Source organism: Sus scrofa, chromosome 2, assembly GCF_054392235.1.
Source record: "Sus scrofa isolate SSC_HxYL_T2T_F1_AM1 chromosome 2, Sscrofa_HxYL_maternal_Yorkshire_Landrace_v2.0, whole genome shotgun sequence".
In the NCBI taxonomy this organism is placed as follows: domain Eukaryota; kingdom Metazoa; phylum Chordata; class Mammalia; order Artiodactyla; family Suidae; genus Sus; species Sus scrofa.
This window is the reverse complement of record NC_139384.1, coordinates 28,186,139-28,212,815: the sequence shown is the minus strand read 5'-3', so window position 1 is coordinate 28,212,815 and position 26,677 is coordinate 28,186,139. Positions and strand designations below refer to the sequence as shown.

The following is a 26,677-nucleotide window of genomic DNA, read 5'->3' as shown; positions in this document are numbered from 1 at the left end:
TCAAGGATCCTGAGACACTCAGAGGTCATGGAACTTCAGTGTCTCTTAACCAGCAAGCAGCAGATCTGGATTTGAACCCAGGGCCGACTGATCCCAGGGCCCAGGCTGCACACATCTTATACATTGTGCGGTTTTTTCTTTCTCTCCCTTTCTTTCTCCCTCCCTTCTTCCTCTCCCTCTCTCATTCCCTTCCTTCCTTCCTTTGCCACACCCTCGGCATGTGGAAGTTCCCAGGCTAGGGATCGAACCCCATGCCACAGCAGTGACCCAGCCCACTGCAGTGACAACACCAGGACCTTAACCCACGGCACACTGGGGAGCTCCCATTGTGCAGTTTTCTTGATACGCCACATCAGTTATCCAGCATGGAGTTAGTACTGACTTTTTAGTAATCTGCTCCCAAGCATCTGGGCATCACTTTCAAATGGGCACCACCAGGACTGGGGTTCTTTCTGATCCTCCCTGCCCCCTCCTCCTTCCCATTTTGTGCTGCTGAGATCTGGGTGAGATTTGGCTCAGCGGTAATCTGTGAGAAAGGAGGCACCTGGGATGTGTGTTGAGGGGCACCCGGGGCGTGGGGTGATCATCCTTCCTGCCCTGGGGAGGTGTCCGTCTCTTCCTTACCAAAGTCTGCTGCTGCAGAATTAGCCGGGCCCCGGCATGCTGGCTGGCAGGAAGCAATGCCCAGGGTGCTGGGCGCAGGGTTGTCCGGTGCCTGGGGGACCACACAGCTGGAAAGCGGTTCTTGGCTCTTTCTTGGGCTTTGGGCAGCAGGCCACAGGGCCTCTCGGACGGGAGAACTATGTGTTCTGGCTCTGAATCTGCTGTCTTTTTGGAAGCCAGCTGAGGAAATGAGAAGAGGATGATAATTTGAACTTTTAACGTAGTTGTTACCGGGATTTGAGGCTCAGCCTGTTGATGCACAGGAAGGGGCACTGGGCTTGGAGCCCCCTCCAGAGCTAGTCCCCCTCTTGTTTGTGACATGCTCCCTCTGAGCCTGGCCCCTCCTCCATCCAAGGCATCCAGTATCCCTGCTGCCTGCTTTCACTCTTCAGAGAAATTTTGGGAGAGGGTATGTTGACAGTACTTTTTTTGTGTGTGGGAAACATTTCATTTTGTTTGTTGCATGTGGTTTCTTCCGAAGAGACCACCATACGTCATTCATTTTTATTCTTGCAAAAGTAAAAAAAAAAGTATTGTCTATTTTAGCTTTTTCTGTTTCTAGCCAGGCTTCAAAATTGCTAGAAATTGAACATTTGCAATTTGAGTTTCAAATGAGATAGTATGCCTGAACCCTTTAGTATGTTTTTGAGCACTGTTAAATACTCTTAAGTACGTGGAATGATCATTTTCGGAAGATGGCGTGTATTTGAACTCCAGTAAATGCAGACTGTCAGCTGAGAGGGGAATATTCAGCACAGGACAAATAAGCTTTGTGACAGAATGCACGATTGGGAGTTGAGACCTAAGTTTTATTCCCAGCTTTGTTCATTGCAGCTGTGTGACATGAGTGTACTCTGTGATGTTCTGTGTCCTCTGCCAGTCCAGTACCATGATTTTAGAATTTACGCATAAACGGGAAGAGTTGGTGGAAAGAGAAATAAAGTAATAAAAGAAAAAAGTGGTGTGGGTAGCTGCCTGGCGCAGTTTGGTTTGGTTTGGAACAGGCTTGCCTTGGCTCTTCTCCATTCTTTTTTTCTTCTCATTTCCTTCCCTTCACCTCCAAGTACAGTAGACGCTCAGTTGGCATTTATTTAGTCTTTCGATCAAGACATAATTTTAAAAAAACCATGCACAAAAACACATGCATTCCAAAAACCTCTGTGGCCCTTCTTTTTGTTTTTGTTGTTTGTTTTTAAATTATAAGAACAGAACACGAGGAAGTTTAGACAATAGAGGGAAGAATAAGAAGTTCTTTTTCAAAGTCAATTCTCCTTGCAATTCAGATTTCTTCCTATTCCCTTTCAATCTAGGACGTGAGTGAGGTGTGAGCCCTGGAGAAGGACTTTGTCCTCTTTCCCACCCTCTCTCCCCCACACTGTGTGGTCACAGGAAAGTTAGCAGAATGGTTAAACCTTAGCCACTGGGAGGACTAAATGAGAGAGAATTCCTTAGCCTTCTGCTTGCCTCAATTCCCTTCTCTCCAAAATGAGAATCAGCAACCCTCCCAGTGGCATTACTGTGACGTTTTAATGCGTGCTTGGCACACTGCACAGGGCCTGGGTATAGTCAGTGTCTTGTAAACCCTAATTGTTGTTGGTCAGTCTGTGTTAAGTGCAGTTGTTGTCATGGGGATGCGCGATGGAGGAACCTGCTCTTTCTACTTCTCTTTAGAAGCCTTTTGCCACATGACCTGTATGTAGCATCCTAGCTATTGTCCTGTGACATTACCGACTGTTCCACTGAGTACATGTTCTGTACCTTCATCGCTCCCCTGTTGCTGGGTGTTTACGTCACTTTTGCTTTTTCACTTTTGCTTTCCCATGTTTAGGGTCAATTAAGAAGCTTATCCATACCTGGGGGACAGAAATATGGGATGGTTTCTACCAGGGCCAGGATGGGCTGGGCTGAGGTCTCCAGAGTGGGTATCATCTGGCCCATCTTTTCAAGGGCTCCCTGAGGGTGGCTGATTTAGAATTTGTGCCACTTCCTTCTCTGTCTTACTGAGAAATTACAGAGCCCTTTCTCTGACTCTTTGGAACAGCTTGGTACTTACAGGAAGGAGAGTGAAGGTACCACAGGAAGGAGAGTGAAGGTACCTGATATTCTCACTTGGGAGGGGTGATTCCGCAGAGGCCCCATGAAATGTCATTGGCATTTAGAAGAGAATAACTGGGAGTTCCCGTTGTGGGTCAGTGGTAATGAATCTGACTGGGATCCATTAGGATGCAGGTTTGATCCCTGGCCTCACTCAGTGGGTTAAAGATCCAGTGTAGGTGAGCTGTGGTGTAGGTTGCTGACATGGCTCAGATCTTGTTTTGCTGTGGCTGAGGTGTAGGCCAGCAGCTACGGGTCCGATTCAGCCCCTAGCCTGGGAACCTCCATATGCTGCAAGTGCGGCCCTAAAAAGCAAAAAAAAAGGAAAAAGAAGAAGAGAATACGCTGATACAAGAAGGCTTGCCCTTTCTATAGGGTGAGAGAAGGACCCGGAGAGGTGTGTCTTGGAGGAATAAGAGGCAGAGTGCAGCTCTTTGTATCCACAGCAGAGAAAAGGTTTCCATGAGATGGGAAGAAACTTTTTTAAATTATAAAAGTAATAAAATCCCATACTGTAACAAGTAGGGGAGCGGTTGCTTTCTCCTCAGAAAAACAGCAGACTCTCACGTAGAGTCTGTACTCTAACAGACCACTGTTAGCATCTTGCAAGTTCACGTTCAGGCTTTTCTCAGTTGTAATCACCATGGATATACAATTTTATATTTTGATTTTTTCCCCCAGGTTACATTTCAACATTTTAACATTTTTCTGTGTCCCCCCCCCCCATATTTCTCTATCACTTTTAATGTTAAAATTCACTTGGTATATAATATAGCTTATACCGTTCACTTGGTATAATAGTTTATTTACTTGTTTTTTTGGTATTTACATCGTTTTCAGTTTTTCACTTTAGAAGGAGTGTTCACTGCTGTGAAATGAGGATAGAAATGACTTTCCCTGGTTTTGAGAAATTTTCTTCAGCTTGATTCTCAGAAATGAAATTACTGGGTTGAAGGACAGGAGCCCTTTCTGGCCTTTGATGCTGTCTGCCCATGTTCTGCTAAAGGCTCGTCCCAGCTTGCTCTCTCACTGGCAACATTTCTCTCTCTTCTGGCTTTATTTTAGTCTCAGCATTGGGTAATATCTTAAAAAAAACATAGTTTTTCTGGTCCATTTAGTAGTTGAAAACAGTTACTTTTTTTTTTTTTTTTTTTTGGTCTTTTTGGGGCCATACACACGGCATATGGAAGTTCCCAGGCTGGGGGTTCAGTTGGAGCTATAGCTACCGGCCTACACCACAGCCACAGCCACTTCAGATCTGAGCCACGTCTGTGACCTACACCACAGCTCATGGCAACGCTGGATCCTTAACCCACCAGGCGAGGCCAGGGATCGAACCCATGTCCTCATGAATGCTAGTCGGATTCATTAACTGCTGAGACACAACGGGAACTCCCAGTTACATATTTTAATTTTCAATAGTTTTAAAATTTTAACTAATTAATTAATTAATTTATTTTTGTCTTCTTAGTGCCTCACTCCTGGCATATGGAAGTTCCCAGGCTAGGGGTCAAAATTGGAGCTGTAGTTCCTGGCCTGGACCATAGCCACAGCAACACGGGGTCTGAGCTGTGTCTGCAACCTACACCATAGCTCATGGCAATACCAGATCCTTAACCTCCTCAGCGAGGCCAGGGATCAAACCTGCATCCTCATGGATCCTAGTCGGATTCACTACCACTGAGCTGCAACAGGAACTCCCTCAGTAATTTTTTTGATTATCCAAAGAGGTTGAATGTGTTGCCCTCCCCCTATTTACTAGTTGTATTTCCGACTTTGTGAAATACCTATGAATAGATTAGAATAAATTTCCAGCTGGGTTGAGTCATTAAATTTTCCTCCTTCACGTTTTGAGAATAGAGGTTCACTGGGGGATAGTCTGGATGTATTTCTGTTCTTGGTTAGTGGAATGCCTTAAATGACCTAAATAATTTTTTTTGGTAGTAAAAGGAATAAATACATGTTTTAGAAACATGTAAACGTTGCATGAACATTATTCCATGTTCTGTGATTATGCGAAGGGCGATAACATGTCATTTACACGCGCCTGCTCTGGGCTGCACCCTCCCAGGCATTTTACACTGTGGTAACTTTACACCGTTACACACTTTACACTTCTACACTGTTGTCACAAGCCTTATGAGAAGGGGCTGATATTATCTCCAGATGAGGACACTGAGCCACAGAGAGTCTGTGCAGAACTGGCTAGCACCCCAGAGAGTAAGACCTTATAAGCTTCCTCCATCACAGCCGCGGGCGGGATCATTCACGCGTTCTCTGCATGGATCTGTGTCACTCTGCCGAATGGGAATGACAGTACTCATCACTATGGATCTGCTTTTTAAAAAAATTTAGAAACACTGATAGTGTTTTCCTGTGTACAGGTAGACCCCCAGGGATACTGTGGTTTCAGATCCAGACTACAGCAGAAAAGTGGGTCATCCAGATTTTTTGGTTCCCGATGCCATGTAAATGTTATGTGTACACTATGCTGTAGCCTATTAGGTGTGCAATAGCATTTTGTACATACTTAAAGTAAAACATTCTTCCTTGCTTAAAAGACTTGCGTAAAAGCCTTCAGGGAGTCGTAATCTTTTAGCTGGTGGAATGCCTTGCCTCGAGGTTCATGTCTGCGCTGCTGGCTGCTCAGGGTGGCAGTTGCTGAGGGCTGGGATGGCTGTGGACATTTCTCCAAACAAGACAGCAATGAAGTCTGCTATGTCAGTTGACTCACGAACGGTCTCTAGCGACAGAGCTGTTTGAAAGCATTTTACCCACAGAACTTCTTTTAAAAGTGGAGTCAGCTCTCTGCTGCTGCTTTATCACCTCCGTCTGTGTCATATTCTAAATCCTCTGTTGTCATTTTAACAATCTTCACAGCACCTTCACCAGGAATAGATTCCATCGCAAGAAACTACTTTTTTTTGCTCATCCATAAGAAGCAACTCCTCATCCGTTCAAGTTTGATCATGAGATTGCAGCAATTCAGTCACATCTTCAGGTTCCATTTTTAATTCTAGTTCTCTTGCGGTTTCTGTCTCATCTGTGGTTACGTCCTCCGCTGAAGTCCTGAACCAGAGTCATCCATGGGGGTTGGAATCAACTTCTTCCAAACTCCTCTTAACGTTGATATTTTTACCTCTTTCTGTGAATCACAAATGTTCTCTAAAAATTTTTTTTTACTAAAGTATAGTTGATGTATAAGATTGTATAAGCTATAGGTATACAATAGAGGGATACACAATTTTTTTTTTTTTTGTCTTTTTGCTATTTCTTGGGCCGCTCCCGCGGCATATGGAGGTTCCCAGGCTAGGAGTCCAGTCGGAGCTGTAGCCACCGGCCTACGCCAGAGCCACAGCAACGCGGGATCCGGGCCGCGTCTGCAACCTACACCACAGCTCACAGCAATGCCGGATTGTTAACCCACTGAGCAAGGCCAGGGACCAAACCCACAACCTCATGGTTCCTAGTCGGATTCGTTAACCACTGCGCCACGACGGGAACTCCAGGGATACACAATTTTTAAAGGTTATATTCCATGTGTAGTTGTTATAAAATATTAGCTATGTCCCCTATGCTGTACAGCATATCCTTGAGGCTTATTTTATACCGAGTCATTTGTACCTCTTACCCCCTCCCCTATAGTGCTCCCCCCCAACCCCACTTCCCTCTCTCCCCTGGTGACCACTGGTTTGTTCTCTATATATGTGAATCTCCTTCTTTTTTTGTTATATTTGCTAATTTGTTGTATTTTTTAGATTCCACATGTAAGTGGTATCATACCGTATTTGTCCCTCTGTCTGATCTATTTCACTTAGCATAATACTCCCCAAGTTCATCCATGTTGCTGCAAATGACAAAATGTCATTCCTTTTAATGGCTGAGTAGTATTTACACACCCTGCATGTTCTTTATCCGTTCACCTGTTGGAATCATGAATGTTCTTAAGTCTATCTAGAATGATGCATCCTTCCAGAGGTTTTCAGTTTATTTTGTCCAGATCCATCAGAGGAATCACTGTTTTTGAGAACTGTAGCCTTATAAAATGTATTTCTTAAAGAATAAGACTTGAAAATAAAAATTACTTGTTGATCCACAGGCTGCAGAATGGATGTTGTACCAGCAGGCCTGAAAACAACGTGAATCTCGTTTTGCATTTCCATCAGAGCTCTTGGGTGACCACGTGCATGGACCACGTGCATGGTCAGTGAGCAGTCATATATTGAAAGGAATCTTTATTTCTGAGTAGTGTATCTCAACAGTGGCTTTAAACTATTCAGTAAACTGTGCTGTCAACAGATGTGCAGTCATCCAGGTTGTGTTGTTCCATTTAGAGAGCACAGGCTGTGTGGGTTTAGCTTTGTTCTTAAGGGCCCTGGGAGTTTTGACATGGGGCATGAGCGTTGGCTTCAGCTTCAAATCACCAGCTTCATTAGCCCCTAACAAGAGAGTCAGCCTGTCCTTTGAAGCTTTTAAGCCAGGCATCGACTTCTCCTCTCTAGCTATGAAAGTCCTAGATGGCATCTTTTTCCAATAAAAGGTGGTCTTGTCTACATTGAGCTTTTGTCATTTATTAATGAGCTCAGCCAGATCCTCTGGCTACTATGCGGCAGCTTCAGCATCAGCACGTGCTGGTTCACCTTACACTCTTATGTCATGGAGCTAGGTTCTTTCCTTAAACCTCATGAACCAACCTGTGCTGGCTTCACACTTTTCTTCTTTCTTCCTTACCTCTCTCACCCTTCACAGTATTGAAGAGGATTGGGGACTTGATCTGGATTAGGCTTTGGTTTAAGGGAATATTGTGGCTGATTTGATCTTCCATCTGGACCACTCAGACTTTCTCTGGATCGGCAGTAAGACTGTTTTTCTTTCTTATCATTCATGTGTTCACTGGAGTAGCACTTTTAATTTCCTTCAAAAACTTTTCCTTTGTAGTCACAACTTGGCTCTCTGTTTGGCACAAGAGACCTAGCTTTCGGCCTATCTTGGCTTTTGACCTGCCTTCCTCACTAAGCCTATTCATTTCTAGTTTTTTATTTCAAGTGAGAGACTTGTGACTCTTCCTTTCACTTGAACACTGGAGGTCATTATAAGGTTATTCCTTGGCCTAATTTGCATATTGTTGTGTCTCGGAATCGGGAGGCCTGAGGAGACGGAGAAAGATGGGGTATGGACAATTAGTCGGTGGAACAGTCAGGACACACACAACATTTATCAATTAATTTCACCATCTTATGCAGGCACGGTCTGAGGTGCCCCCAAACAATTACAGTGGTAACATCAAAGGTCACTGATGACAGACCACCATGACAAATATAGTGATATGAAAACATTTGAGATAGTGTAAGATTTACTCATGTGTGACACAGAGACACAAAAGGAGCAAATGCTGTTGGAAAATGGCTCAACAGCGTTGCCACAACCCTCCAATTTGTAAAGAACTTTACAAATCATTTACAAGGATTGCCCTTCACAGACAAGGGCAGTAGAATGAAATGCAGGGAAAGGAGGGATACCTGTAAATGATTTCTAAAGTGGCTCTTAGTCCTATGAATCTCTGGAAGAAGAGGCTGTGCTTGATTACTGCCCTTTGCTGTAATACTAAAGCAGCAATCCAAATTGCAATCCAAGTTTCTAGAATGCACGCATGACCTGGAATCAAGTGCCTTAAGAGCTCGTGCCAGCTTTGTGTTGGATTGCAGCTGCCATGTCTCTGTGTCCTAACCAAATGGGGGGAGAGCTTGGAGGGTGAAGATCTGGGTCACAAGGTGTTCATTTTCTTCTTTGAAAGATTAAATTGATTGTTACCTTTGACTAGGCATGTAACATACTTTTAAAGTCTTAGGCTGTGCACTCGCGCGCGTGTGGGGGGTGTTGCGGAGGTGGAGATGGGGATGAATTCAAGAATCTTGTCAAATGATAAAATTTTAATGAATCTCCAAGTCCAGAGACACAGAAAAAAGCTGCAAAAATGGAATTTGAATTTTATTTGCTCTTAGTGTTCCTACTGTTTCTTGAGCATGACTTCTAATTGCTCTGATGTGATGGCAGAAATTCAGGGGATCGGGTTGAAATAAAGATCACAAAAGGGGAGGAAAGCCTGGCCAGAAACTCTTCCTTTCCTTTTTATGGTCTTTTTCAGCGTCTGCCTCTAGGTGGCGCCACATATAACATTTTCTTTTAAATCCCCGGCTCCAGGGCAAGCCCAAATGTGGGGGAAAGCCTAGATTTTGAGTTATTATCTTTACCAAACTTGAGCAGTAGTTCAGCTGTTTCACCGAGGCACCCAGTGCTTAGTTCACATGCAGAATGCCTCAGGAAATCAGGAAGTTTCCATGGGATGGGTACAGCTTACTTGTCTTTTCTCAGAGCAGCGGAGGTGGTAACAGCTGACGCGTTGTAGCCTGGGAAGGTCAATGAGTTGGATGCAGGTCCAGTGGGATCGAGCCCCCTGCCCCGCTTCAGTTGTGGAAAAAGCAAAACTGGCCCAGCACTGTTGGTATGGGTTGAGTTGTGTCTCTACCACCAGACCCATATTTGAAGTCCTAATCCCAGTATCTCAGAATGTGACCTTATATGGAGAGAAGACTTTTATAAAGGTGATCAGGTTAAAACGAGGTCACAAGAGTGGGCCCTACCCAATACATGCCTATAGAAAGGGGGGATTTGGATACAGAGATCCATACAGAGGGAAGGTGATGGGAAGACAGAGAGAGAAGATGCCATATTCCCAAGCCAAGGAGAGGGGCCTGGAACAGATCCTTCCTCACAGGAACCAGCCCTGCTGACTGCGATGTAGGACTTCCGGCCTCCAGAACTGGGAGACAGTACATTTCTGTTGTGAAGCCACGGGGTAGTGGTACTTTGTTAGGATATCCTTACTTAGCAAACTAACCCAGCCTCTGCCCATCTCTGGCTTTGGAAAAATTGTTACATAGGGAGTGACAGCTGTCCCACAGCTGTGGGACAGGGTAATATGCACAGGCATCCTGCTTTTATTTTTTTCTTTAACAATTTGAAAGTGAGAATCTTATAAGTTGAATTACTTCACCTCAAAATACATGTTGCGGTCCGAACCCGTAGTGCCTCCAGGTGTGACCTCACTTGGAATTGGGATGTTGGGGTTCATTAGTTAAGAGGGGATCATACTGGGGAAGGGCGGGCCCTTAATTCAATGTGACTGTGTCCTTACAAGAAGCACTGGGAGCTTGGAGGGGAGAAGGGCACGGGACAACAGAGGCAGAGGTCAGAGTGATGCAGCTGTGAAGCAAAGAACACCGAGAATTGACAGCTGCCCCAGAAGCTAAAAAGAGGCTGAGAAAGATTCTTCCCCAAGTCTCAGAGGAGCGTGCCCTGCTGATACCTTGATGGCAGACTTCTGGCCTCCAGAAATGTGAGAGAAGAAATTTCTAGTGTTTAAGGCCACTCACTGTGGTCTCAGTAAGTGCAGCCCCAGGCAGCTAATGCACATAATCATCAGGAACCATTCCAGTGCTTTGGGCTTCTGGGATCTGCCCACCCACAGCTGTTGGCCTTCTTTTATCAACCTGCCCGCGCCCCCTGCCCGGTCCCTGGGCCCCTTGAGGAGCCATGGGGCACACTGACTTGTCATGTGGGTGAAATGTTCCCCTTTCCCCTCCAGGCCTTGGGTCTGGCGAGCTGTTGTCAAGTGCTAAGTTTCAGAAGCCCTCTGCTTCAGAAAACAAAACTGGCCCTTCAAAGAGTCTAGAGAATATACCTGTGGTTTAACACCGTGTCCATTAAATGCTTCGGAATGAAAACTCACGTTCCTTCACCGTCCTCGTGGCACAGAAGGAATCCAAGACCCGTGCGTGTTCATGTGGCCTCTTTTCTAACTTATTTTGTTTGTTCATGCGTTTGTTTTTAAACATCTCTGGTTAATTCCAGGCATGGCCCCCTCTTCACTTAGTTTCTTTCTCTCAAACGTGAGACCATAATCCTACAGTTAAAGACCTGGGGCTTTGGGACCAGCCTCTGTGAGTGACCTCTGAGGCTCTGGGCACTGCCTTAGCTTACTCGCCACCAGTTTCCTCGTCTGTGACACGGGGATGTAACAGTACCTACTCCAGAGGTGCTGGTTAAAACATTGACTCGATGGTATGTCCAGGCCATAATCCAAGTTAGAAATCAGGTGAAGTTCAGCTTTGCTGACCACGGGGCATTGCAGTCAGTCTTTTTTTTTTTAGGGCTGAACCCAGGGCATAGGAAAGTCCCCAGGCCAAGGATCAAATCAGAGCTACGGCTTCCGGCCTATGCCACAGCCATAGCAATGCTGGATCTGAGCTGCATCTGCTGCCTACACCACAGCTCAATGCAATGCTGGATCCTTAACCCACTGAGTGGGGCTGGGAATCGAACCCATGTTCTCATGGATCCTTGTTGGGTTCATATCCCCTGAGCCACGACGGGAACTCCTATTGCGGTCAGTCTTAAATGGGCTGATGTATGTGAGGCTCAGGGCTAGGGGTCCGGCCCTGGGGCGGGCATTCAGTAAGTGCTCACCGATGTTATTCCCTCATAAGTGCCAACAACATCCTCCTCAAACCCTAGTCTGTGGTGACACTCCTGGCCCTGCCGTGCCAGACGTGACTGTCAGCCGATCCCTTGCCCGCCTCCCCCAGAAGCACCCCCCCCCCCGCCACCTTCGTGCTCTGGCTTTGAGGCCCTAAGCCATGGAAACCCCTTCCTTGGCTGGGTCAATATCTTCTGTTCACTCCAGAGAGTTTTGAGCACACCGCCATGAGCTTACAGGAAATCCTCTTAGCTTAGCGCTCCAGGGAGCCGCCAACACCGAAGCTGCTGTGCGAGGGAAGGAAACAAATATTTGAGGGCCTGGGGGTGGGGGGGCACTGGGCAGGCTCTTGGGGCCCCAGGGAGGGGCTTGGAAGTAGCTCTGGTACATTCAGTTGGGAACCTGTGCTTTCACACACCTGCACCCCGCCCCCCACTGGCCCGAGTGTTCCCAGCTCTGCCTGAGTCCCGCACAATTAAGCACCTAAGTGGATTTTGATGGTGGCATTTTGCTGCACCGCTTGAACAGTCTTCCGAAGTCTCTGCCTTCACTCTGTTGGCCTGAAACCTGCAGCACTCTCTGCAGCCTCCAAGGTCTAGGACACGTAGAGGTCACAGCCTTTGGGGGGGCCTCTCCCCACTCCCAGATGTGCGCTTTCTGTGCCGTTGGGTGGTGAGGAAAGGCGTGTGCCCCAGGTGTTGGGATCCCAGTGTAAATTCCCAGGTAGTCACCTGACAGCTGCAGAGGGATGATTCCTTGCTCATCGGGCTCCACGTGACCTTAACACAAATTTGACTGTATGTTAATTTTTCTAAAAGGGCCCTGGCCTCTGTTTGGAGATGCCAACATTTTTACACTGGGTGGAGAAATACAAAGCGCTCTGAAACTCTCGGTCTCTCAGTTACCTGGGGCTGCTAGAACAAAATACCACACACCGATGTCTTAAAACAACAGAAGATTATTCTCTCCCAGGTCTGGAGACTGGAGGTCCAGGATCAAGGTATCCTCAGGGCCGTGCTTAGTCTCAGAAGCTCTAGGGGAGGGTCCTTCCTTGCTTCATCGCTGACATTCTTTGGCTTACAGAGGCAACACTCCAGTCTCTGCCATGGTTGTCATGGCACCTTCTCCCCGTGCGTGTGTCTCTGCGTCCGAATTTCCCTCCTTAGAAGGACATCCTTGCTTGGATTAGGGTCCACCCTCATCCAGGAGGACTTCATCTTGATTTTATATATATGCACAGCCACTGTTTCATTCTCAAGTTCCAGGACGCTAATAACCTACCACACTGGTACATACTGACAAGGTAGCATGCCCAGTGGCCAGCAGCCAGCCCAACCGGGCCTTCCCACTCAGCTTTCAGGTCGCTTCTGTGCTGGGTGGGTTTTCACTGCATCCCCTTGGGGTAATTTCTTGTTATTGTTTTACCCCTCCCTGTATAGCTGGTGGTCATGAAACAGAAGCAGGTGTGTCCATAGAATAAGAGTAGCTGAAAAGCCTGGAGAGAGTGTTTAGAAAGGAAAATAAATATATATTTTAAAAGTCATTTATATGCAGGAGTTCCTATCGTGGCTCAGTGAGCTGTGGTGTAGGATGCAGACACTGCTCGGATCCCGCGTTGCTGTGGCTCTGGAGTAGGCAGGCAGCTGCAGCTCCAATTAGACCCCTAACCTGGGAACCTCCATATGCCGTGGGTGTGGCCCTAAAAAAGGCAAAAAAAAAAAAAGTCAGTTATATGCAGTCGGAGATACATGACCTGGCATCTTGATTTGGCTACTTTTATGATTTAAAAAAAAAAGTACTCTGAACACCAGTGAGGGTGTTCAGCAGCCTGTGAAAGTCCTGTGCCTTTCAGAGCCACAGGCGTGGGGAGGTGCTGTAACCAGATTGATGCCTCGAGTTCTCTGCCTTCTAGCTCACCTGGGAGGAAGCCAGGAGGGCTTCCAGCCAGACTGGGCTACAGGGAACGTTTTTGTCCTGCACAAGGACACAAAAAACACGAATCAGGAGTTCCCATTGTGGCTCAGTGGTTAACGAACCCTACTGGTATCCAGAGGGATGCAGGTTCGATCCCTGGCCTCGCTCAGTGCATTAAGGATCTGGCATCGCCATGAGCCGCAGTGTGGGTCGCAGATGCGGCTTGGATCTTGCGTTGCTGTGTCTGTGGTGTAGGCCAGCAGCTGCAGCTCCGATTGGACCCCTAGCCTGGGAACCTCCATATGCTGCAGGTGTGGCCCTAAAAAAAAGCAAAAAAAAAACCAAAAAACAAACAAACAAAAAAACCAAAACAACAACAACAACAACAAAAAACCCCAAACCTCCGAGAATCAGTTGCCAGTGTTTCTAAATCAAGAGCTTGCACATAAAAATTGGGATTGTCAGGTTTTCTTGGGAAGTTAGATCTAGCGTTAGGGTACTCGTCACTCAGAGAACCTGGTATCCACTCTGTGTCCACTGGGCATTTCATCATCTTGCTCATCCCAGCGTCTTAAATTCTAAGCCAGGCATCTTTTCACATTTACACCTCTGAAAGTGAGACGCCACTTATGATCGATGGGGTAAGAAAACATGTGTCCTAGTTTAATTGGCAGAGGCTTTTCTTTCTTAGTTGTACGTAATTTAGTGGCATGCCTTCCGACTGGTGGTGTCTTAGAGTCAATGAAATCAAATTAATTTCCTCTGATTGTTAGCATATGGTGTTTCAACCAAAAGCGCTGACATTTCCAAACAGATAAATGTACCGTGTACGTTTCCTGGGGGTGCTGTGCTTGGACAGGAGGCAGCGTGCAGAGCAGGAGGGGCCTGGCTCTGGCACCGCATGGCCTGGGTGGAATCCTGGGTCTGTCACATGTGAGCTGTGTACTCTGGGCAAGGTACTTAGCCTCAATTTCCTAACATCCCATGGAATTTTTATGAGGATTAAATGAGCTATGACCTTGAAAACCCTTGAAACTGCTGCTGGCACATAGTAACTGCTCAGTAAGCATTAGCTATATTCTTATTGGCAGTGTGGAGTCACCTTTCTGGCTTAGATCCCAGCTCTGCCACTGCTGGTGACTTCCCTTCTGGAGCCCCAGTTTCCTCATCTGCAAAATGGGAGCAAGTCTGGAAAAGGGGGTGTGAGAGTCAGAAGCGTAGGTGCTGGTATCTGGCACGTAGTAGGCACTTAATAAAATACGCTTTCCTGTCTTCTCCCATCTCCTGAGATGCGTTATTCCCTGAAAGGAGGATACCCCAGGGGTGCCAGAGAACTTTTGATCTACTATAAGCCTCCTTTGGCCCCAACAGTCATCAAAGATGGGGTAGAAGATGCTCCCTAGACTCTGCTTTCTAACAGGCCCTCTAAAATAAGGAAGGCAGGCTGTTCTGTTTCAGAAACACCGTGAATCTTCAGGAGAGCAGCACATCCGTCAAAGTGAGCAAGCCCCCTCCCCCAACCGTTAACAGAAGACCCCGTGATGCCCTGCTTTGAGGGCAGTGAGGTGTGGCAGCCTGGGGTGAGAGGGCCCCATGCCAGCTCCTGTGGTCTCAACCCCTAGTCCCCCGCCACCAGAAAGCTAAGAAGAATCACTCTTTACCAGAGCCGGGAGCTGGGACAGGAGACCCCAGACTCTCTGGTTGGGGGGGGATGTTGAGTCAGGTCTGTTGAGGTAAGGTGTCCCTGAGCATAGAGAAAAGCTGAGGAATTTGTCCAATTTTGTATCTTCTTCTCTCTCTCTCTCTCTCTCTCTTTTTTTTTGTCTTTTGTCTTTTTAGGGCTGCACACGGCACATGGAGGTTCCCAGGCTAGGGGTCCAGTCGGAGCTACAGCTGCCAGCCTACACCACAGCCACAGCAACGCGACAGACCCGAGCCTCGTCTGTTACCTACACCACAGCTCATGGCAACGCCGGATCCTTAACACACTGAGCGAGGCCAGGGATCGAACCCGCAACCTCATGGTTCTTAGTCGGATTCGTTTCCGCTGAGCTATGACGGGAACTCCCAATTTTGTATTTTCTTAGAGGAGAGGAACGTTTTCATTTCTGAAGCAACTAAAAGGTCCTAGTTCTTAGAAAGTTTCATTTTTCAGTACAGGCTCCCCCTCTCACATGGCTGCTGGTATCATTCTGCCAGAACCCCCACCAAGCCCCTTCTGGTTTCCTGTGTCCCTCCCAGGTGATGGCAGCTGCTGTTTGGGACCTGCCACTGCTTTCTTGGAAAGTACCAATTTAAATACCAAGACTGTCACCAGCTGAGAAGTTAGTGGCATGGAGCATCCTAAAGTCGTCTTTTAAATCAGCTCTTTTACACAAATACAAACCTCACTCTATCTCACCGGTCCTCCCTGCCACTTCTGTAGAACTCTGCTGTTACCAGTATTGATGCTGCCTTCCTGTCACCTGCAAGAGGAGAATCTTAATGAAGCGTCCAGAGCTGGGCGGGTTCCTGTTCCTGTGTCCCTGAAATGCATGTGGCCAGGGTGCCTGGGGCCCGTCATCCAGGCAGTGCTCTTGTTGCCAGGACTTGGCTGGAGCTGCAAGATGCAGTCAGTGGTAACAGGCTCTGTAATTGCTAATAAAATTTAAATGGCTGCAAAATCACAGAACATCAAAAAAAATTTTTTTTCCTGGCACATCCAGACAAATCTTGCTGATCCAAGTGAGGCTATGACTGTTGCAGTCTTTTTATTTTTGTTGTTGTTTTTTTAATGCAGACTCGAACTTTCCTCTGTGATACAGATATTTTGCAGTTGCCTAATGGCTTTTAAAAAAAAAATGTCGAGACAGATGAGAAAGTAATAATTAAAAGGAGAGGATGCAGTGCATTCGTATAACTCAGACATGTGACCAGGGCGGTTTGTGTGCTAGTAACACCTGCAGATGGTTTAGAGAGGGAGAAAAAGGGGGCAGAGCATCCTTGAGATCAGAAGGTAATTATACAGCGCTCTTAAGCATTTCGGGAACATTTGTCTTTTGACATGGTCACTGTCATGTCCTTTGTTAAGATCCCTGCAAGAGGAATCCCATAAAATGTAAGGAATGTCGTAGGGCTATAAAAAGGCTGTCGAGTCTTTTAGATTTAGCGGTTGGACGAGAAGGGAGTAAAATGGGTTACACATAGGTGTCCTGGGTCTTAAAACGTGGAAATGCTTCAGGTTAATTCCAAATTAGGATACAGCCTCTGGTTCCTTTGGCACAACGTTGTCTTCATGTACCTGGTTATTTATTTTTATCATCCCTGTCCTTCGTTCTGGGGAGGGGGATGAGGGCATGGAGGCAGGTAATCAGTGTCTCCACTTCTCCATGTGACTTACATATGCAGGGGTCCAAGACCTCCTTGGTTCCTCCCGTCTCTCGTTGGGTGCAAGGGCTGTTTGCTGTTCCATTTCTTTTGGGGTCTGGCGGTAAAGCCCGTGATCTTTACTGACCTCCTGAGCAAAGAGGAGGTGCTTTAGGGAGAGATGGGCACTGTTGGAGGTGTGGGCGATTCTGGTGAGGAGGCTTTCATGGTGCCCCGACAGCACCACGTGCCCCAGAGGGCAGGGTGGGCAGCCTGCTTACAAGATGACTTAATGACGGTCATTAATGACCTAGCATGATGTGTTTTTTTTCTCTTGGCCATTTTGAACCGTTTGGCCAGTGAGATGGGAGCCCACCCATGGCTGAGCATTTGTTCCCAAGTCGCTCCAGCCCATTACCCTAACTCTGCCATGTGTCTGTAGACTTCTCTGTTGAGCTCCTGGGCACAGCCTGCTCTTTGACGCTCAACCAGACAGTCCCACTGCTCTCAGTGCCCAGGCAGCAGCCGGGCAACCCGGTGGGGGGCTCTGTCGATGGCAGGGAGCAGATGGTCCTGGTGCAGAACATGGCACGTCTCTGCCGCTCGCTGTGTGGCATGAAGAGCCAAACTGCAGTTGTTCCCAGTTCTCTGGAATGGAGACCAGCAGTTCAATGTTGGGAAAGGGTGAGGGAGAGTGGCCACAGGCTGCACACAGTCTGGGGTGCAACAGTGACTGCTCAGGTCCTGGGACGCCCCCCTCCCCACCCTGCCAGCACTCAGGACCCCTCCGAGCGCCTCCTGATGTGGGGGTGGAGAGGCACCGCTCTGCTCCCCCATTCAGCCTTTTCTTCTCACGGTGTTGGGATGTTGGTTCTGTTGGGTGACTGGAGGAAGACCCCGAGCAGCCGCCCTGACTTTGGGGACAGGCCTGGAGTAGCAGTGAGGACCCAGGCTTTGCCAATGAGCTGTCCAGGCTGATGCCAAGATGGGGGAGGCATCCAGAGGTCTCTTGGAGTGGGAGCAGGGGGAGCAGGGGTGGGGGCTGGGCATTTGTGAAAGGAAGGATGGACGGGAAGGAGAGGGAACCCCAGCTGCAGTGCAGGCCAGGTCCACAGATGTTCTGGAGCGGAAGGTGCCCGTTGGAGGGCAGTCTCAGCATGCCCACTGTGCTGGGTCAGTGGTCCATGGGAGACACAGCTTTGGCCCAGTGTGGCAGCAGGTCCCGCTGGGCAGGATCTAGGGCCATCAGTCAGGCTCTCTGCCTCCAGAGAGCTGGTAGTGCATTTTCCTGTCCCCCACAGCCACTGATGACGTGTTCACTCATCCATTATGGAACAAACATATATCGAGCACCTACTGTGTGCTTGGCAATTGCTGACACGGGGTGGGAGGTGGGGAGGGAGGGATGGCTAACAAGGAAATCCCTGTCATAGGAGAGGCTGAAGTCTGATGAGGTGATGAAGCAGGGAACCGGGTGTGACCCCCGCTGGGAAAGCCACACATCCTGGGTGCTATGGGACCCACAGGGGGCACCCCTGATCTCACCCAAAGGAAGCCACTAAGCTGAGACTGGGAGGTGAGGGTGAGTTAACCCAGTAAGAGGTGGAGGCATTTGCACGGAAAGGGAAAGCCTAGTGGGTAAGAGCGAGGTGCTGAGTACCTAAGTCTGCCCGTGGTAGTGCTGTGGCTGTGAGGAGGAGGAGTGATTTTCAGGGGTGTTTAGAGAAGTATGTGGTGAGGAGCAGTCAGGCGGCACCCTGTATACCAGGGGGAGGACACTAGCTGTGCGCCCTTGAGTGGGTAACTTCAAGCTCTGCCACTTCCTGGCTGTGTGACCCTGGGCGAGTTACTTAACCTCTCTGTACTTCATGTGCCATAGCTGTAAAATGGGATAGAAGTAGTACCATTTCACAGGGTTAGGAAGATTAAATGGCCCTCTGTGAAGCTCTTGAAATAGTATCTGTCACGCAGTAAGCATTCAACAAGTGTCTCTTGTCACTCTTGCCATCTGCACTTTCAGTTCTCCTGCATGTGTCCTGGTAAAACTGTCCTCAGGGCCTGCCGGCTGTCATCAGTCAGCAGACTTATCAAAATGACACGACCGATGCATTTTCTGAATGCATGCAGGAGGGTTGTGGTGTTATCTCCATGGCTCAGCAGGAAGCTGCCCCACACAAAAACCAAACAAAAACAAAACAAAACAAAACAAAAATGAGAAAAGAAACCTCAACAACTGAGTTTTCTCTTAAACAATTGAAGGCAGCTCTAAGCTGTTCCCTACCAGAGGTCCTGGTCTCTTAGGGACAGCCCTATACCAGCATTTCTTAAAGTGTGCTTGGTGGGACACCAACTCATTGTCAGTGTGACTCTGGGGACAACTCACAACTCACTGAGACAAACCCTCTGAGAGCAAGGTCCAGGAATCTGCCTCTGAGCAAGCAGCCCAGCTGAGGCTTGTGCCCACCCTTTGAGACTTCATTGTCCCGTGGCTTCACCAACAGTCTCCTAAGCGAGGAAGCTGTTTAGGACAAACCTTGCCCAGTCAGCCTCTTTACCAACCAAAGGAGGAGGGGTGCCCAGCAGAGCATCCCTCTTGAGGAGGGCAGGGAAGGGCCAGGGAAGAAGCATCTCAGCTTATGTGTTGACCTCCAGAGCACAGCCTTCTGAGCAGAGAGCACTATGTAACGTGATGGTGATGTGGTTCGAGCTTTGTTTTGCTTTTGAGGTGCTTTCATGCCTATTGTCTCCTAAAGAAAGCAAATGGATCGCTGGTACTAGCCCAGCCCTCATGAAAGAAAATGACTTTACCCTGTTTGGGAAAAGCATCTTAGGAACTTGTTTGGAAACAAGTGATTTTAGAAGAATGCACTAACCCTTGGGTCTCTAGGCTGCTTCTCTAATGCAGATCCTGGACTTGAGCTGCAGCATCTCTGCCTCCAGCCAGTCCAGCTCACTTCAGACTGGCCCCCACAGTCTGAATTGGCTCTTGCCAATTTGTCCTGTTACTGTTTGTCCTGAAGTCAGTGGGTTTTGTATCCTGACAGACTCCCTGGTTTGTCTCAAATCTGAAATCAAGGGGAGATTCTGTCAGCAACTGAGGACCTCTGGTCAGTCCTGAATGAGTTTCTCCTCCAATTTCAGGGCTTGTCTCTCTACTCATTTATAAAGGTGTACGGTTATGCCATCTGCTAGATAGTCTCTGATTGTTAGTATATTATGCAGTGTTTACCTCATTGCACCCTTAAAGCTGTCTGTCCATTTATCTTTATTTCGAAAATCAGAACATAGCCAGTATATACTTGCCTTTTTTTTTTTTTTTCTTATGGCTACACCCACAGCATATGGAAATTCATAGGCCAGGGACTGAATCTGAGCCAAGCTGTGGCCTACACCACAGCTGCAGCAGTGCCAGCTCCTTTAATCCATTGCACTGAGCTGGGGATCGAACCTGCACCTCCTCAGTGACCCAAGCTGCTGCAGTTGGGTTCAACCCACTGTCCCACAGCAGGAACTCCTATGTGCTCCTTGTTTGATATTGAAATTTAAATGTTAATAAAATAGTATTACCACCCACATCCCCCCCCCCCAAGAAAAAAATGAAAAAGAAAATGACTCTATCTGAGCCAGAAATGAAATTCCCAGGAAGAAGTGCTCTGCCTTTGGAAATCTCAGCAAGGAATGCCAACAGGATTAAATGCCCATTAACAGTGGGTGACTCAGGGAGATGGGATAATGAATGGATCATTGGTCTTTTCTAACTTCTTACTGCTTTTGCATGGGAGGCAGTGTGTGGTGTGCGTCAGGGCACACGAGCCTGGCACAAGCCTGCCAGGGTTTGTCCTGGTTCCTCTGCATACTGGGAATCTATTGAATCCCTCTGTCCTTCAGTTTCCTCATCTATCAAATGAGGAAAAATCAGGTAGCATTGACCTCAGAGAGTTTCAATGGTTTTATAGCTGTTAAGTGTTTAGACAGTGCTTGATACTTACTAAGCTCTTGAGAAGAATTAGCCAGTATTATGAATAACATCATCATCTTGCATACCATGCAACTAGAGGATTTGGGGTGGTTTTAAAACATGTATGAAGGGAAAGGCTGTCGGGATCATCCCACATAGAAACTTCTATGTGAAGGGTCTAGAAAGTCTGCTTGTTAGGACTGATAGGGATTTGTGAGGATCCAGCTCTCTGGTTTGGGACCGAATTTTTTTTTCGTCTCCACAGTGAAGGGCTAGACTCTCATCGCTGTGTCAGCCAAGGGTTAGTGGAGAGCAGCAGAGCAAAGGGGCGTTTGGATTGGGTGGGACCCTCCTCTGCCTGGAAGCAAAGCACCCATCTCTCTCTCTCTTTTTAAATATCTGATGGGCTTTGCACAAGATTTCATTTTCTCAAAGGGTCTGCAGTAAACAGACAAAAAGAATCAAATCCATTGGACCAGATCCCAAAGAGGCCCCCTTGCTCCTTTTTTGTCCCGCCTTGACATCTGCGATTGCAAAGGCAGCACGGGAATTGTCTTTTTCTGGAACAAAGCGCCTTTCCAACTATTATAGCAAGGGAGTTCTCAGAAATTTATTTCTTATAATGAGCCAAATCTGCTTTCTGGAGCTCTCACGGTAGCAGTGGGGCGCCTGCGGTGCTGATGAGTTCCCTGTTTTTAGAACCGCTCAGGCTTAGGAGGATTTCAAGTCCCATCCTCACTGATTGCTGAGAGACGGGAGCACGGGTGGGGTTGGTGTGTGTGGGGGTGTCCCCCTGCCTGTGGACGAGAGGACAAGGTATAGGCAGAGCACTGTGGTGGCAGGTGCCAGGGACCCCACTGCTCTAAGAATCAGAGGTGACCGGCAGCCATCTGTTTGCAGTCCTCTTCCTGTGACCTCAGGAGAGCCACTCAGACAGCAGAGCTGACCTGTTCTCATTTGCAGACAATTTCCAGGCAATTTCCCTTCAGTGCCGTTGACCTTGCCCTTGAGCCTGGTGCCCTTAGGAACCAGGCCTTTTACCGTTACCATCAGGGCTGCCTGGAATTGCTGTATGAGCACCTCCTAGAAGTTGTGGGTCCCTTAAAAGCAGTCACCCTAGTCAGCCACCCACAGAGTCGTGGCCCTGGATGTGATTCCTGTAGCCGTCTGTCAGGACCACACTTCCCATTGTTCTGCGGGGCCTGTTTGAGAAAACAAATCGCGGATGGTATCATCGTGCTCTGATGCAAACCAAATCTTGGCAAGTGTGAGCGCCGATGAAAATAATACCTATGTGGGGCCCGCTTTGCCCGTGCTTTCTCCGTACCGCGCGGCTCCTGTGCCAGGTTTCTCCTCCATGTTTAGCATTTCAAAAATATTTTGTTTTTCATTCCAGACAGTGGGCGTACAAAGGCAGATTTGTTTCATCACTTAATTTGCTAATTCTGCCAAGCTTTTTCTCCCGCCAATGAGAGGCCTTCCTTAAAGTGTTGCATTGAAGGCCGGCCTTTAGGAGAATTGCAGAGGAGTGGGGGGGGTCTTGTTTACCCTGATCTGTGCAGGGCTGCAGAGCACATGAGTCACATCGAAACGAAACAACTTCGAAAACCAAAGAGTACCTCTGTGAGTAGCTTCTAGGGTAGGCTGACACGCCACAGCTGAGCCGGGTACGGGAGCAGACCCGTCTTGGTTCTTGACCTTCGTGGAACCTAAGGCATGTGATTGTATTTCCCAGAGCCTTCCTTCTCTTCTAAGTAGAAACCTGCCTTCTGGCTTCTGCTCAGAGATGTTAGTTATTTACAGGATTGACACCACCCAGGGTTGTTTTATTCTTATTTTTATTTTATTTTTTATTTTTTGCTTCCCTTCTGATGGAAGTATGGGATTGAAAAAAACTAGTAGAGGGTACTGCTTAAGAAGAATGAAGATGGATGGATGGATGGATAAAAACAGGGCCCTCTCGTTCTATAACCACATTCTTGCCCACAGGCCTTCCCTCTCTTCTCCCTAGGCTAAGTAGATGCCCCTGTCCCTGTCCCCATAGCCCTTCTCTATTTTGCAACTTTTTTTTTTTTTTTTGGTCTTTTCTAGGGCCACACCCGCGGCATATGGAGGTTCCCAGACTAGGGGTCTAATCGAAGCTGTAGCCGCCAGCCTACACCTGAGCTACAGCAACGCGGGATCCAAGCCACATCTGCGACTTACACCACAGCTCACGGCAAAGCCAGATCCTTGACCCACTGAGCAAGGGCAGAGATTGAACCTGCAACCTCATGGTTCCTAGTCTGGTTTGTTAACCACTGTGCCACGACGGGAACTCTGTCTACTCTACACTTGTAAACAGGCAGATACAGTCAAGGGCATTAGGTACCACCTTCCAGGTGACATTAGAAGCTTCGGGGCAGCCAGGAAAGGCCCTACAAGCATCGTGATTGCTGTTATCCCCATACTAAACCTTGTCAGCTCCTGGCACGTGAAGGGTGCTCAGTGCACATTTTTGAATGTGAAAGACCCATGACTGTTTACAAGGACATGTATGGGCAAATCTTTGCCTGCCTTCCTCCCACAGCTGGTTTTCTCTTATCAGGGAGCCAGATGGGATTGCTAAGCAGAAACAGGATTCCTCCCACCAGCCACACACACACACACACACACACACACACACACACACACACACACACACACACACACACACACACACACGTGTGTATGTGTGTGTGTGTCTGTGTGTCTCTCTCTCTCTCTCAGGACATTTAAAAGGGTCACCTGAGGATTTGCTTTAACAGCCTGACCTCATGGCCTCCTTTTCTGCTTCTCTTTATCCTAATTCCTCCTTGTCAGTGAATCATTCTTCTGAGGGTTCATCCTTCGGGCCCTGACCTTTCTCTCTGAGGCCCAAGGGGTGTGGCTTCCTGGAGAGCCCCGCCTTTCTCTCCCTTTCTAAGCCTTTGCCTAGATACCTATTATCATCAGCTCGGTCACTGGATCCTGATGCTTGGCTGGGATTTGAGGCCCAGAGCCAGGGGCCACTGAGGGCTTTCATGTGCAGGCTCAGAGGGCTCCTGGCTGGGCTGCGTTGTGCTCTGGGAGACTGGCAGTGCCTAGCCCAGCCCGGGGAAGTGGCTGGAGCCCTCTGGCTTTCCTGGGCCTGAGTTTCTCCTCTGTAAAGTGAGATTGTCTCCACACCCCTTTCTCCTACAGAGCCTGCAATTTAAAATAGAATGTTCTAGCTTTAAAAAAGAAAGAACGTTCTCCTCCCTATGAAAATAGAGAAGGGTTTTCTGGCATCCGAGGGATGGAGTTAGGTTGGGTTTGGCTCAGGTGGAAGGGCGGAGACCCCAAGTGAGCAGGTAGTGTAGGGGTTCTGGGGTCAGACTGTGGAGCTTAGAGCTGTGTACGAGGCCCTGTGCCAGTGCTGTGCTTGGAAGAGCTCTTTCAGTTCTCACCACTGTGGCACCAAGGGAGACCTCTTAGTATCCCCATTTCACAGATGGGACTGAGGCTTAGACAGTTAAGAAGTTGGTTAAGCCGCTTAGGTGACCCAGTTTTGAAAGCAGACCTTTAGCCTTGAGTGAGCAGATTGACTGCTCTGCTGTGCTGTCCCCTGCAGGTAAGAGTGTGCCATGCAGCTGTGTACCTGGCGGTTTACAGGGTTTGGGGGAGCTTCCGGCCTCCCTTGCATAGGAAGAGCAACTGCATGCCCGGTAACACTTTTCCATCTTGCCAAAAGGGTGACATTGTGCCTGCAGTCATACCTCCTTGGCTTTGTGCCCCTGAAGGGTGTAGCAAGGGCTCGAAGCATCAGAAGCCATGCAGAGGCTCCATCAGCAATCTTTTGCTGTCTTTTGTAAGAAATCAGGGGCAGGCAAATCTCAGGGCACTCTGCACTTAAATATACATGAGGGTGCCTGGGTACCTCTCCCCCTGACCCCCAGCACTCTCCCCTCTTCCTGCCCAGAACTTCTCCAACATTGTATGTACTAGAAAAGACATGAGGATCTTGGTAAAATGCAGAATCTGATTCAGTGGCTCTGGGGCAAGGCTGATTGAATTTCTACCTGATTGTCTGAATTTCTGACAACCCCCAGAGAGTTTTTGATGCTGCTGGTCTTGAGGTCTCCTCTTGGAGCAGAGAGGGTCCAGAGACCATGGGTCCCAGGCTGGCTGCATCAGAATGACCCAGAGTCCTCGGTAAGGACCATCATGGGAGAGTCCCAGGGAGCAGGTCTGGGCTGGGACCCTGGAAGCTGCAGGTGTTCTTGGGACCACATTATGAGAAACACCCACTGGTTCCAGCCATCTGGTTCCTTAGCCTCTGTGGTCATTGGAGTTCCGATTTGTGCCTCTTCGGCCCTGTCTCTTGTAGCTTTTGCATCCACCTCAGTATTGAATTTGCTCTGAGGAGGATCACTAGGAATCTCCTAGTTGTCAGATCCAGCAGGTGTCAACACCAATCCTGCTTGACCTCCAAGCAGCGCTGGACACTGTTGCCCTCATCCTCCACTTCCCTCCTTTGCTCACTGGGGCTCCACCCCCTCCACCGCCCCCCCAATCTCCCTCACACAGAGCCTCTGCGTCTCCTTCTCTGGATCGTCATTCGCCCAGAAATGAATCCCTTCCTTCCCATCCACTGCCTCCTCCTTGGTGATCTCATCCACTCCCAGAAACTAGTGATGCCCAAATATTTATCTCCCGAAGGAAGTAAACCAACCACCTATCCGATCAGATACTACTCTCTGACTTACAACGGGAGGCAGAGGACGCTGGAGCCACCAGCCTGGGCTCTGACACTGGCCCTGCCACTTGCCAGCCAGGGATCTGGCGTAGGTCGTTGGCCTTCTTAGTTGCAGTTTTCTCCTCTGGAGTCAGGAATGAAGGGCCTTGGGAAGGAGGAATGCCCAGCGCGGGGTTGGTATACTGTGAGCGCTCGTAGATCTGCTCTGCGTTTGTTTTAACCCCTAACAGTCAGGAACGTGAATAATACTAGCAGCCCTCCAGCGGCTCCCAGGTCACCCATGGAGTCATGTGAGACTGAAGGGTCTCTGGCCTGCCCTCTCCTCCCTGCCTCACACCCCTGTGCCTTTGCACATGTGTTTCTCTCTGTGCCTCTGTCCTCCTGACACAGCCTTCGAGCCTCCTTGGAGCTCCCCCTGGAGCAAAGGGCCATGTCTTCCTTTTTGTCTCTGCTCAGTCCTGGGGTTCTTCTGATGCAGGAGTCTTACTGCACCGACTTGTATGTCTGTGTCCTCGCTGGGTTCTTTCCAGCACGGTAGCACCCCTGGCATTGGGTGTGGCTGACACTCGCCGTGGACTGTGACGCTCATTGTGGAATGAATGAAGGTTTGCACGACAGTGATATCAGGAGCAGATCCCCGGCATGGAGGACAGACCCTCGGTGTGTGAGATGGTGTTCCCTTCTCATGGACAAAAACCACCGAGGGGTCTTCCTTGGAGGCTGTCTTTTACCAGCCGCCCCCTCTCCCTAATCCCGCCCATTGGCAAGCCCGGTCAGCTCTTCCTCTAGGGCAGTGGATCTCAATCAGGGGTGGTTTTGATCCCCTGGGATCAATGTCTGGAGGCATTTTTGGTTGGGGATGCTTCTGGCCTCAGTGGGCAGGAGCCAGGGATGCTGTGAAACTTCCCACGGTGTATGAGACTGCCCCCCACTCCAGAGAATTCTTCAGCCCAAGTGTCAATAGTGTCAAGGTTGAGGCGTCCTGGTCTAGAGGGTTTTGTGTCCATTCTCAGCTCTCTGGCTTCCCCACTCCTACACCAGCTCAAGGCTCTCTGGTCACCCCCTAGGATGGTCTTCCTGCCTTTGCCTCCACGCCCTTAATCCCTTCTCCACCAGGCAGCTGGGTGATCTTTTACCAAGATGCATCAGATAAGATCATTCCTCTGGGACTTCCCGTTGTGGCTCAGTGGGTTAAGGACCTGATTAGTATCCATGAGGAAGCGAGTTCCATCCCTGGCCTTGCTCAGTGGGTTAAAGATCTGGTATTGCTGTGAGCCGAGGTGTAGGTCGAAGATGTGGCTTGAATCCCATTGTTGTGGCTGTGATATAGGCAGGCAGCTACAGCTCTGATTAGACCCCTAGCCTGGAAGCTTCCATATTGCCACAGGTGTGCCCTAAAAAGATAAAAAAAAAAAAAAAGAAAAGAAAAGAA

The 26,677-nt window shown here is 48.5% G+C and overlaps 1 protein-coding gene across 8 annotated transcripts in view; it reads left to right on the top strand.

Moving 5' to 3' along the window:
• The window catches only part of LDLRAD3 (low density lipoprotein receptor class A domain containing 3), a 297,605-nt gene that overhangs the window by 114,626 nt on the left and 156,302 nt on the right, over window positions 1-26,677 (top strand). The window contains exon 3 of one of the 8 annotated variants that reach the window (XM_085011435.1): window positions 235-3,087. The exons of the other annotated variants lie outside the window; for them this stretch is intronic. Coding sequence (XP_084867561.1) covers window positions 235-301 — 67 coding nt within the window. The 3' untranslated portion in view covers window positions 302-3,087. Of the gene's footprint in view, window positions 1-234; window positions 3,088-26,677 lie in introns of those variants that run through there. 8 annotated transcript variants of the gene reach the window in all.